General features: G+C 33.3%; 1 protein-coding gene across 3 annotated transcripts; it reads left to right on the top strand.

Annotated features, from left to right (window-relative positions):
* Positions 1 to 2,903: 2,903 nt before the first annotated feature.
* LOC148608572 (uncharacterized) lies at positions 2,904 to 13,752 on the top strand. 3 transcript variants are annotated; one of them, XM_088543894.1, is made up of 8 exons: positions 2,904 to 3,234; positions 4,684 to 4,959; positions 6,660 to 6,922; positions 7,096 to 7,990; positions 8,235 to 8,314; positions 9,365 to 11,850; positions 12,847 to 12,964; positions 13,630 to 13,752. In XM_088543894.1, the coding sequence occupies exons 1-5, from the start codon at positions 2,970 to 2,972 to the stop codon at positions 8,267 to 8,269; spliced, it is 1,734 nt and encodes a 577-aa protein (XP_088400020.1). In that variant the 5' UTR covers positions 2,904 to 2,969; the 3' UTR covers positions 8,270 to 8,314; positions 9,365 to 11,850; positions 12,847 to 12,964; positions 13,630 to 13,752. The 3 variants fall into 3 exon arrangements, with proteins under 3 accessions (XP_088400020.1, XP_088400019.1, XP_088400021.1); XM_088543893.1 differs by having other exon boundaries at positions 8,235 to 11,850; XM_088543895.1 differs by lacking the exon at positions 4,684 to 4,959 and having other exon boundaries at positions 8,235 to 11,850.
* Positions 13,753 to 14,203: the final 451 nt, after the last annotated feature.

Genomic DNA, 14,203 nt, shown 5'->3' with positions numbered 1-14,203 from the left:
AATACTCTTGAACAAAATGTGACCATCTCACAGCTTTCAGCGTGGAAAATATTTCCCACAAAACTCTTGTTGTATTTGGCCCATTACCAAATATTTTTGTCTGTATAATATTGTAATTTTGGTTCTGATTTTTGTTCCCTTGGTTACTCTTGTAAACAGCAAAAACACCCAAACTGTATTCATTAGTACAATTTATTTTTATTATCAATGTAACGACAGTGATTTGTAACCGAACACATTTGGCTAGGTAAATAAAACAATTTTTTACTTATTGAAAACTCGAACCTGCTTTATCATATTGTATTCACAGTATGTTAAGTGGGGCTGTGTTATAATGAACAGTCTCAATAAAAATACATATAATACTCGTTACGTAATTTTAATGAAACGATATCATTCATTTCCCTTCAAATTAATAATTTTACTATATAATATTTACCGCTCTTTAAAATTGCTTATCTGATATTTACTTAAGTATAAAAAATCAATAAATTGAAAAAAAATTACCTAATTTACCGTATACAATCGTTTTGATTCTGTCCAAAGCATGCCTAATTTGTCGTTTTTAACAGTGGTGATTTTATACATGTAATGGAAAATACACATACAGATATGCCATGCTTCAAATTGTTTTTTTTTTTTTTTTGATGAAATGAAGCGATGTTGGGTTTATCAATATCTACAAAAAGGGCATTTAAAAATCTTTATACACCAACACAGACACTTTAATAAATAACAATATTTTATCGTTTTGTAAAATGAATGCCAAAAAGATCAAACATTTATTTTGGTAACACGTCAGGTGACACAGTGGCAAAAAATAATGTCTCAGACATTTCCTGCACTAAATATGGACGGACCAATATACTTATCTGGAATTTTACCTGGCTTTACTCCACTTCGAACCATTCTTTCTCTCGCAGCATGGGATGAATTGGGATTAATATAACATAACTTTTTGTAGGTTAAATTGCTTGTTTGCTGGGGTTTAACGTCCGAGCAGCAATATTTCAGCCATATTCAGACGAATACAGGTTGTAGGTTAAAAGTTTCTATGTCAGTTAACTGCTAGTAGTCCTTTGTTTGTTCATTTGTGTAACGTTTAATCATGTTTTTATTTATGTTTTAACAAGGGACCTCTTTGAACTGACTTTTAGGTGTGTTAAATTGTTTAATATTTTTTTCATAGTAGCCAGATTTAAAAGAGGAAGGGTTGTGATCACACCTTACCCAAGTCAGGAATTCCTGGTCTGTTTGCATTGTTTTGTTTTCACTTTCTGTTTCAGTTTGTTTTATGTTGCTTAGGTATATTAGATTAATTATTTCGCTGCACCTGCGTATAATGTTGGGGCAAACTACAGCCTGCCCAGTGGTGTGTGGGTTTCCTCGTCATTGGAGACCCATGAGTGACCTTGAGATGATAGTTGTCTCTTTGACATATTCAACATTACCATTCTCGTTGATTTTCTGTCTGATCACACTCATTAAAAAAGGGTAAAATCCTTGATTAACTCAAGACAAACTCGATGACCTTACGAAAAAGTACAAATCAGGATTTATATCTTAATTCAGTCGGAATAATGTTGCAAATTTTGAAAAAAATTGGATCAGATACTTTTTTATCGTTTAAAGTACTATACTCTAAAGAAGGTGTAAAGTAAAAATTGACAAATTCAACTTTGTTTCGTTTTTTTTCTTAATTGACTAGTTTATAAAAGGGTCTGAAATAATAAGCTTCATGAAAGCAGGACCCGCTGGAGCAGTGTAACGAATAGAGCCATCACATTCTGAGACATATTTTGTTTATTTGATGTGACCGTAATCGTTACTTTGATCCTCTATCTTACATAGCAACACGACCAAGATAAACTATTGTGTGCTACCCTTTACTGTGTATAAAGTTACATCATAAATTAAACGTAAGAGAAGGAACCAAGTGTGAAATGCCATATTTTTTTATTCAGTCGAGTGGTCAAGGGAACATGAACTTTTCCAGGTAAAATTGCCATAGATTTATAGCGGTACAAGTAACAGCAGTGCCGAGCGAACATCCGTGTTATCGACCATTTGCAGCTTTGAGTTTATAATGGATGAACCTTTGTATTTGATTGTTATAAGGTAGCGGCGGCTTGAATGATATATTTTCACTTCCGAGAATGGGAACGAGCATTATATGGTCAACGTTAAAATAGCGATGTTCTTTTTATCACAGTTCATAGGCCATCATGGTGTCATTCCGAAAATTAAATTTGTGTAAGGGCATAACATGATAATGTTAATGTTAGGCTAGTTAGAATATATATATTATAGTAATATATATTATTGTAATTTCAGATAAACATGTATGATAATAGTGTGGAGCCGTAATAAACATTTTCCTTTTATACATTTTATATGTGGTTCTATAACTGACAATCAAAGGAAAATGTGGGCAACATAGAATTGTAGTCATGGTGATAAAGTGTCTTTCACCGTTAATTTGATCTTGTCCTTCTACCTGATTTTTATGATTTTACAACTTTCCGGGTTTTCCCCCGATCTTGTCATATGTTATACATGCATGGACTTTCCGTTTGACTATTTCGGTAAGTTTGAAAATATCCTTCATTTTAAAATATATCTCTGCTTTTGGTACATTTCTCTTGGTTAAACTCGTGACACAGCAATCATAAAGTTGGTATAAATCCAATGAGAATACTGTTTGTAGTCTGCATATATGTTTTTATCGATTAACAAATCAAATTACACAATGACAAATACTAATATAGATCAAACTGATATAAACAAGTTTGACAACCTAAATGCTTGCTGGTGTTAAGGAAAGGTTAAATTCAAGAATTGTGCAATTAACATAATATATTATATATATATATATATATATATATATATATAATTTATGTAAAACAAATCTACATAGAAGCGACCACTACGTTCAATATCTTTTTAAAGATATTTCGCTTGTTAGAGAAATGGAAGAGAAACGAAACATTTACAGAATGTTTAAAGAACACAAAGATTCCATTGTACCAGCGTTGACAAATTTTGAAGACGTTTTGCAAGTTTTACAACACAGACATGTGATCTGCGAAACTCAGCTAAAGGATCTCTCTACCAAAATGCCATCAGAAGCTTTAAGACTTCTATTTTACTACGTCGACTGTGGGAGAAACGGGAAAGAATTTATTGATGTACTCAGCATGACAGATAATCGTAAAATAGCAAACCTGTTGAGATGTAAGTTATTTCCTTATCATTACATTACAAACAAGTATAAAAGACCATCAATAATCCAAGTAAGGCATACATTAGCATATAACAGAAAAAAATAATCCGAATTGCGCAAATCCAAATACAACATTATGGGAAGATTGATATTTGGCGTTTTCGGAACGGAAAAGCCCTATTAACTAATACTCGGATCTTTATAATAGAGTAATTAGGGAACCAAGGTTATAGTGGTAATCAAAAGAATGTCATCCAGGGACATAGGCCAGACATGGAAAACAGACATACACAACAAAGAACATGAAGTAACTAAAATCATAAATACAAAATAACAAAAGCAATTGAGCAACTCGGACTCCACTAAAAACTGGGAGCATGCACCAGGTGCACCGGTAAGGTAAGTGTCCTCTGCTTTTCTAGAAACAAACGCCTAGTGCTCACAAAAAGTCAAGTCCGGGGTAGACAAACGAGGAAAGGAAAACTATTACTCGTGGAATAAATCAGTTTCCATGGTGCAGATGGATACACCATAACGATCCACAAATTCATGATGACGACCATAAAACTTTTGTAGTGAAGACTTCAATTTTGTAGCAACATAACCCTGTTCCAGAAGCCTATTTGTTAGAGTTCTAGCAGAAAAAAGTCTGCGTAGTTTCGGCAAGCTCTGCCATAATGTATGAGTTGTGATATGAACACCCCATACGCAGGTGCTGAAGGGATGTTGCCACAGATGAAAGGAAAGTTGACAATTCTGAATGAAGAATCATCACGTTTGTCGTAAAGTTTGGCCAATAGTTTTCCTTTACCATCGATTTCTAAGTGTAGGTCAAGATGAGGCTGACTTCACAGTGCTTGTAGTATCCTTTATCTCAAGTTCTTAGGGATAGATGCGATGTATCAAATCCACGAAATTAGGATTGTTTAAAGATAATACGTAATCTATATAGCGGAAACTGAGATTAAAGGATCTAGCCAAACGATATTCTTTCTTCTGGATCAAATCAGCTATAAAGACAGCCTCATAAGAATGAAGGAATAGGTCAGCAAGTAAAGGTGCACAATTAGTTCCCATTGGAATGCCGACGACTGTTTGTTGAAAAACACGTCCACTACACTGGACAAATATAAAAATTCCCGCATTTTGTAAACATTTTCCTTTGTATATTTGGAAGATGAGTTGGAATTATTTCTTACAAAGTATGAGGAATCTCTACCTAGAACTATATATTTGTATCTAGGTGTACCATTTTTTTGGAAAAACAACGATGTATAATGTTTTAAGTCGGGGTTTTAACTGAGTAGAAGGAATAGAAGTATACAGTATTGAAAAATCATAGGTTTTAATGCTATTATATTCAGATAATAGTCTTGAACCAAATAATGATATAATAATGATATTAAAATGTTCGAGTAATGTATACAAAGAAACAAGAACTTGTGTTTTTAATCTTTTAGTTGCAACATGCACTTTTACCCAAGGACTAAGATCAATTTTGAAGCAGAAAACGTTTGAAATTGGTTCAAATACGACAATAAGATGCGAAATAAGTGATGATCTGCCAGTAAAATGGTTAAAAGGGATAACAGAATTATCAAATAATGAGAAATACAAAATACAGAGTAATAATTTAGGTCGACAATTGTTGATTTATAAGACAGAGGAGGAAGATGAGGGTGAATATGTTTGTGAATGTGGATATGCAACGACAAAATGTTATCTGAAATCTGAAGGTAAATTTCTAAAACTTATTACACAGATCCCCTCACTAAAACATTTGTGACTTTTCTAAAAGATTTTCATACATAACACCTTCATGCACAGGTACTTGTTACAGTGCAAAAGAGGAAAGTTCAGTAAAGTTCCCTTCTGGCCTCATAATTTGGGCATTTATTAAAAATTGGATTAAAACTGATTTCTTGGTAGGAGATATATAGTACAATGGTCGCAAACACTGAATACAAGCTGTTTTTGATGAGATTTATGACGTATTTATGTAACTTGTACATAACCTTTAAACTTTTAACATTTCTGCAATATTTAAGATGGGTTTTGTGTGGAACGAAGTGGCCACTTATTTTTTCACTCAAGATATTTTTACATGAGTTGTAACAATTATGCACAAAATATATGAAGCATGAGAATGAACAAGAATGTTGCCATTGTTAAATAGAATGAGAAACTGCACAAAACCATGTATTTCCAGCCTTCTTAATATATTTTTCCAATTTCAGTCAGGTTTCTAGGGCATATATGACCATATATGATACAATTATTATCATAAACCAATCGGATCCACTCTTAAACACAATAAAGAGTTGGAGAAACATCAATCAATTTTCTTCAGGTAGATTTTGAGGCCAAATTTTGTCCTTACCGGACCAACGTCTTTCAGATTACTTTTGATTGAGATAAAGGATAGTTTTAGAATGATTCACGTACACGAATCTGTATAAAGAGTTTTTTTCCCTACTTCGGAATGTGAACCTTAAGTAACAAGCCATGCAAAAAAAGAGCACATTTACATGTTTAAAAAGCAATATTTTGACATCGTGTGTATTGTCCTTTCAAATAACAAATAACAAAAATAATAACTTATAACTTAAAAAAAACATCATAGTATATTGATAACGTCAATAAAGATATGATTGTTGTACCAGGCACGATATGGTGTCCACGTTTCAAACGGGCAATAGAGAAACTTATTTTGATATTATTTCAGCATTGACAAGACTCTCTGACAAAAACGAATGTTTGGTTGATATATGAATTTTTCGTTATTCATTAATTTACATTTCATTTAAAATATTTGAATAATAATTTCTAAGTAAATTTTGGTAGCCACAAACTGTTTAATAAAAGCAAAAGTACCAACTAAAAAAACATATTGCAAATTTCGATACGCTGTACACGTGTTTCAATAGTAACCTCTCATTATAGCATTAGACTCAAATACTTAGGAAGATCAAAATCCCAAAATTAATTGTATAGAAGAAGTACTAAAACAAATATAAAATTGAAAACCTAATCATCACCAAAATGTTCTACCATGTGCAATACACGACATGAATCCTTAATGTTTTAGGGATTTCGATGGTCGTAACACTGCAAATAGTAATATATATTTGATCTTGTAATAAATTGTTATATATATGCTCATGTTTGAGAAATTAAAACACTGCAAATCTTAGACATTATCATGTTTGTATAGGAAAGTAAACTGGGTCCAGACATTTGGACTATTTCCACCTTTTGATTGTTGTTGATGATATTTTAGTATGGAGTATTAGTAGTAAATCTTTAATGAATATTATTATATTATTATTCTTCCCTATTAGTTCAGGTATGACTTTTGATAACACGTACTTTGACCAATGAACCAAGTAATGCATAATTTGGTCGGATCGAGTTACACGGCTTAAATGTGTTGCAGGTCTTAAGCTCATCAAAGAATTAATTGACGTAAGTGTAGAAGAAGGTGGTCAGCTGAAACTCGAATTTGTTCTCAACAAACTTCGGGAGCCAAAGTGGACAAAAGATGGAGACCCATACAAGGGTCTTATGGGAACAGAGAGAACAGATGATGGAACTTTTTACATTTATAGACTGACAATTACCAATGTCCAAATTACAGATACAGGAACATATCGCACTAATGTTGAAGATATTCAAACATCCTGCAAAGTCACAGTACAGGTAAATAATCGGTACCATTTTATATGCTTGGATTGTTCTGTTTTATTTTAACAGTTTGTCTTACTTGCCTTTTTTTTCTCATTGATCCCGGTAGATTATATGGGTTTCAAAAGAAAATTAATATAACTCGTAGTTGACTGATGACAATCTGTATTCAGTTTCCTTAATTTTAGAACAAAGCACCACTTGACATACAGAATGCAAGTTTATTGCAAGTTTTATTCGAAGAAGAAAAATACAAGGAAAGAATTGCTGAAAAGGGCAATCAAATCAAAGAAAAAGAAAATCAATTATTAGAGAAAGAAAAAGAAATCAGTAAAAAAAATGAGGAGATTCAATGTTTGAAAGATGAACTACGACGAAAAGATGAAATGGAAATAGATATGAATTCTGCAAGTGACTTTGTTGCAGATTCTTTCAGTAAATGCAAACATACAGGCGACGGAAAGAAAGCAGACGTCGACGAAGATAACAAAACAAATCAATTGCAAGCAAGGCAAAATGGAAAAGCAACAGAAATTGCTACAAGCCCTAACACAGACACTTACAACATAGATGCATCCAGTTATAAATCGGTCCAAATGAGCAATCTACCCTCACCAGAAAGTCGAAAAGTGATCATTCCATACTCGCCTGGAAGTCCGCAAGTGAGCATTCCACACTCTCCAGGAAGTCCTAAGGCAAACATTCCACCCTCAATAGATATTGCAGAAAGTATGTCCAATACCAAACCATGGAATAGTGAACCAGACAAAACACATAGGCAAAATAGACCAACTGAAGATTGTAAAATTACTATAAATATTGCTCAACAACAGGGTATTAGTAAACATTACACTTGCGGTCTTATAACACAACTGGAAAAAGAGCTCTTAGAAACGAAAGAATATGCCACTAAAATGGAAAAAGAGCTTTCAAATCTGCGACAAGAGAAACAAGCGCTTTCAGATGAGTTGAGGAGACTGGAGAAATACCTTAACAGTCAAATGGACAACAGTCGGCGGGTAATTGAAGAGATGAAAAGAACAAATGAAGAAAATTTAGAAAAAATAAAAGACATGCTCACAGGTTTGTTTTTATCTAAAATTTATTGAATATTAGCAAAATGTGCTAGATAACGTGTATGCATCTTGTGTGAACAAAATACTGTGACGTTCTAAAAACAGCCCAATTGCATAATGAAATTAAAATTGAAATCCTACCAACCAAAATGCCTGAATTTGAAGATTTAACGAACGCCAAGGTCATATTGTTGTTTTTTCAGCTGATTTAACCCTTATATCATAAACAAATGAAATGCATTTAATTTTAGCACAACGACAGTCTCAACTGTGTATAGTATCATAACAGAGGATTTCATCATCTTTGAAAAAACTTTCGCCAATGACATGGGTATTTTAACATTAATCTTATTTTTGAATATTTACTATATATGTCAACAGACTTTGCATAACTTCTCTGAGTAAATAGACGTTTTTCCCCTTTGAGTGTTCGTTTTTTTCTTTCTTTTTTGTTTTTGTTTTTGTTTTGTTTATTCTTACCATTGATATATTATCTGTATATTTTATTACCTTCTGGTATTTTATACAATTGTTTTTTAACTTTGATATACTTTTGAGTTTTTTTTAAAGAAGAGGACGCTTACCCTACCGGTGCACGTGGTCCATGCTCCCAGTTTTTTTAGCGGAGTCCGAGTTGCTCATTTGCTTTTGTTACTTTGTATGTATGATATTAGTTACTTTATGTTCTTTGTTGTGTATGTCTGTTTTCCATGTCTGGTCTTTGTCCCTGGAGTACATTCTTTTGATTACTGCTAACTGATAACCTCGGTTCCCTTGATTACTCTTAAACAGTATTAATGCAAAGTGAAACTGTTTTACATGTCACAATCGATTATTAGTAATTGTTTACGATACCATTTAGAACAGATGCCACTGTGACAATCGGATAAAATGGTTAACTGCTGATAACTTCAAGATGGCCAGTACAAAACGGTTCACACCATAGGGACTATATAAATATATTTCCCATATTATACTTGTATGTCAGAAAGAGTTCGTGTGATATCCAACGAAGCTAATTTTCGCACGTTTCAAAGTTTCTACAGTTCAAAACATTCAACAATTGTGCGATTTTGTTAAACAATCAAACCAGTGATACCTTTTTGTGGTTAAAAATAGACCATTTTATTTCTAAAGGTAATGCAAAAATCTGAAGAAAGACAGATTTTCATCAGAATTTATCATATCTTTGGGAAACACATTTCTAAAATCATACGAACTCTTAAACCATTTACCGAAAAAAAAATCATCATGAAATAAAGAATTAAAAAGTCTCCAAGACCAGACAAGACAAGTTTATTTGGTAACTCAGTGCTATAAAAGCAATATATAAACAAGTACATACATGTAACAATGTGCTGCTTCAAAACCTCAAACTCAGAAACCAAGAGAAAACATGAGTGGTAACAGAGTTTCTACTAGGAGTTACATAGCAACCAGATACAGATATTGATATCGAATCAGATAACAACATAGACATGTCAACCTCTCAGCCAACAATTCGACCGAGCACGTCGACCGAAGCCATGTCCGCACTCCATGACCAAGCCGGTAGCACAGCATACGGGCAGAATCCAAGTCCCGTGTTTCAGCCAACCCACTTCCGCATCACCCTAGACAGATTCAAGTCATACGGGTATGGTTACAATTTAAGTGACAGCGACCAGACACCTTTATCTCCCGTCTTAAGAGCTGACAAGAACTCCATGATGACCAATTATACAACAACTGTGTCTGACCCCATAGATACACACATATCCGTTAAGTTAAAAGAAAAAAAATATAGGCCTGGGAATACATTGAGCTGTCGACTTTGTTAAAGTCGGCTATAGATATATCCCTTGATACCCAAACAGACAGGATCCTATCATTGAATTCTGGCCAACTGTGTATAATTCAACCAAATCAAAATGAAATATCCAATATTTATTCGTGGCCATCTGCTATCATGGTTTACATTAGTGAATTTGTATTGGAAAAATGACCAGATGGAGGTCAGGAAATGCCTAAGCATATGCATACGTACAAGGGTTTCAGAACTAGGTTGGGTATCCTATGATGAACAGTTTATTTTACGGAAAATAGTTAGTCATCATGGGCTGTCATTGAAATGGATCTCTGGGTTCTATATGTCGCTACCTCTCAAAGAATTTTTAGTTTCAACATTGTACCAGATAACAATAGACAAGGTCATGATGGCCTCTTCAGAGATCTATACAAATTTCTTTCGTGCCTGTTGGGGATTTAATGAGTGAAAATGGAAGGCCCAAGGACAATCCAAATATGTACACAAATGCACAGAATTCTTTAATAAGCACCCCGCAAAATTTTTCAGGCGAAAATTCATCTCTGTTTTTGCAAGAAGCCTCACCTATACGTGTCGACAAAGTCGTAGAATCATTAAAACATTACCCGAAAACTAATACTGCAAAAGCATTGATTTCTGGTCTCGAATTCGGATTTAATCAGTAATATGCAGGAACTAGGTTGCCGATTTATTATAAAAAAAAAACCTCATCTAGTGTTTCTTGATATCCTCAAATAATACGGGAAAAAAATAACAAAGAAGTACTTTAAGGTGGAATAGCCGTACCTTTTTACCTCTCCCCCACTACAAACTATGCGAATCTTGCCGATATTTTAGCAGAGAAAAAGGATGGTGATTTCAAACTTAAACATAATTTTTCATACCATTTAACAATTCGGTAATCGACTTTAAAATCATCATGAAATAAAGAAAGTGTCCAAGACAAGACAAGACAAGACAAGATAAGAGGAAATATTCTGTGAACTCGGCCATAATTAAGTGCTACAAGAGCAACATATTTAAACAAGTAAATAACAATGTGGCAATCAGTAAGGAAAAAAATAACAATGTGGCAATCAGTAAGGAAAAAATTAACAATGTGGCAATCAGTAAAAAAAAAACCATTGATATCAACAGAAAATCTACACGTTTACCCCCTAATGCAAAATGTTAACATAAGGTAAACATACATGTATTTATTTAATGTTGGAAAACTTGTAAGACATCTCATCTCGCCTGGACTACAAATATACAAAAGATACATCTATTGTGCTACACGAATATTAAATAACATGTTATGTCTTTATCTTGTTTTATTATGTAATGTCTTATTATGCCATCTGATAGATATTAATATTGAATATAAATGCTCCCTGAGGGACCATGAATGGATAAATAAAACAAATGTGTAGGATCGAGTGCTCACGTGAAAGAAATAGCTCCTTTAAAATATAAACAAAAAAAGAAACCATGTGCTTTAGGTATATTCTTAGAGGGGCTTTTGACATTTAGAATAGATCATGACATTTCACAACCAAAAGCACGTCTTGTTTGTTTTGTTTTTATTTAAACTCAAATAATTTAATTTCAGAAGTAACATGCTTTCTGATTGGATACAAAATGTCCATAATCTCATATTTCAAATTTTGCGTGACTGTGACGTCATCAACTTTATTTGGTGATTTACTTGTTTAATTTTGATACTAAAATTAAATTATAAGGAAAATTTGTTCGACCTATGAAGAAAATAACCTCAATCACGCTTAATATTCCCTATATGGCTATTACTTCTACCTGGTCACTACCATTGGTTGAATTTTCACAAATCTAGAGTTAATTTTACAGTTGATAATCAGATTGTAAAATCTATTAATGTTTTATTGGTGGTGTAAATAACATTTTAATCATGCACAATTGCAACCTTTGATACCGTGAGAACAAACATATGCGAGAGGTGTTATCAGTCCAGGTTTTACCAGTTGCTATTATTGTATTACTCTAGATACAGCCTGAAACGGACATGAAGTTTTTTTTCCTTGTTTTGTGTATCGTTGGAGCAGGTAAAAAAAATAACTCATTTATTCCGTATCTTAAATATCGTCGTGTTCCTCGACTCAATTTTTTTCTCTTGTTAATTTGTTATGGTCACAAATACCGTTTGTTTGCATGATTATTACTAATAGGATTCACGCAGAAATGAACTGCACTTAAAAAGTTGTCAATGTTCAAAATCATATTTATAAAAAGATATATTTCCTTAAAATCATCAAACAAAAAGCTAAAAAATAGCCATTTGATAGTGAGTGCAAGTTGCGTTTTAAGATGTTCACAGCAATCTAAAATGCCTTATTGATGAGAGTATACATATACATGTACCTATTTACTTCATTGATATCTTAATTTGTTTAGATATGTGTTGTATTTTACTCTTTTTCTGCATTTGTTGTAGTCCTCTCATTACCGTTACATACTCCTGCTCATTAGAGTGGTGGCTTTCATTTTGCAATCAACTTGTCTATCCGTCCGCTATGCATCATCGTTTTGTGACAGATTTTTCAGCTTCTATTGTGTAACACTAAATATAGTTTGGTATAAAGCTTTTGCCAAGATAATTAACTGGTACCGTAGGCGTGCCTCCAGGTTCATCTTTTATTCTGTTTAACGTACGATTTACTAATTATTTCTAAGAAGGAAATACGTTATATACATTTTCATAACAGATTTCTCAGCTTCTATTGGGGAAAATGCTTAGATATTTGATATATTGCTTTTGCATACTGACTTGTATTGTGCTTCTGCTTTCCAGGTTTGTCGCTTATTATTAACTACTTCCTGATTACAGTATACCTTGGTAATTATTTAGGTGTATGTTGTAATGGACCAGATCGTAACAGATTTATTTATTTCTATTTGAGGAAATGCTTATATTTAGTATATCGTTTTTCCATACTGACTTGTACTGTGCTTTTTCCAAGTTCCTTGCTTTTCACCTTCACCTTAAGAGTGCGACATCTTGTTTTCTACTGTAATTGTTCTATTTTTTTCATCCATTCCAGTATTGGCTGCAGACAGTCACAGCTGTTTGAAAATGTGCCCTATGAACTATGATCCTGTCTGTGGGTCTGATGGAAGAACTTATGGAAACGTATGCGCTTATGAAGCTGGAAAATGCGAGTATGTATTAAATATATGAGTCCCATTGAAATGGATGAGCGAGGTACAGTGTCCAGGTTCAGCATGCCCTGTGGTGTGAAGATTCCCTCTTCGTTCATTGAAGACCAATAAGTGGTCATGACATTTTCATCCCGGTGGGGTTGTTGTCTCTTTGACGTATTCTCGTTGTATGTATCATTTGTTGAACAATATTACATTTATTCAAAAAAACAATGATTTTGGCAAATTCCAGTGAAATGGGAACCGGAATAACTGGGAACAATAGCACCTGAACATATATATCTTGCTGTGTTTGGAGGACATTTACAAGCCTTGGATAAATTACCACTATTTCAATTTTCAAGATTTAGAACTCCACAACCTTAGTCTAGTTAGATATGTTATCCCAGATGAAATTCAATTGAATAGCTCTGGACCATTTTTTCTTTTGGTCTTTTGTGCATGTTTTATCATTGTGTTTGCCTCTTGGTACCATTGGGGAATGGGGTTGGGTAACAGAAGAATTGGTAAACTACCATCCGGGACACATCTACTGATATAAAGCAGTTGAATTTTAGAAAAATCCCATATTTTTAAAACAGCCTCAATAGGTTAAAACTCTAGCATAACAATTAAACAGACATATTTGAATAAATTTATAACTAATTGAACGGATTTACTTTCAGATCAAAGTTGGCAAACCCACAAGCAAAGGAACTGAGCATAGCTCACATGGGAGAGTGCTGAGAAGTATCTATGCATTCCATTGTCAGAATAAAAGAAACTAACATTAAATATGTAATATATCATTACATGTATTTCTATTTGCTGGATTCAGTGATGAGCAAGGGTTTATGTTTTACACCTGGCCTATAACTAGAACCAGTTTACATGTATTTATTTTTATTTATTATACCTTGGATTTATCACAATTAGACTCCAATATCAAATGACTATTTAGTGAGGGGAGCTATTTAATTCAAAACTGAATCTACGAAAAATTCATTCTTTCTAAGGAGTGAAGGAATTTGGAGGCAAAAATATTCATTGACATGTATTTCAAATAAATGAGCGACCCAGTACAAAAACATGCAGCAAGAACCAGTGCTTTGTTAAAGTAAGCTTTCTCTGCTGTTTATTCTCTGTGCTAAAATTGACTTAAGTTTCCATACAGCTGAAGAAATGATATGCAGCAGTGTTCTAAATTCCAATTTTCTGTCACCGAACATAAGTGATAATTTGGAAGAGAAAATTTTTTGT

This window comes from Perna viridis, chromosome 9, assembly GCF_037379345.1.
Source record: "Perna viridis isolate PV_CMFRI_1.1 ecotype Kerala chromosome 9, ASM3737934v1, whole genome shotgun sequence".
NCBI classification, from domain to species: Eukaryota; Metazoa; Mollusca; class Bivalvia; order Mytilida; family Mytilidae; genus Perna; species Perna viridis.
This window is presented reverse-complemented; position numbering and strand designations above follow the sequence as displayed.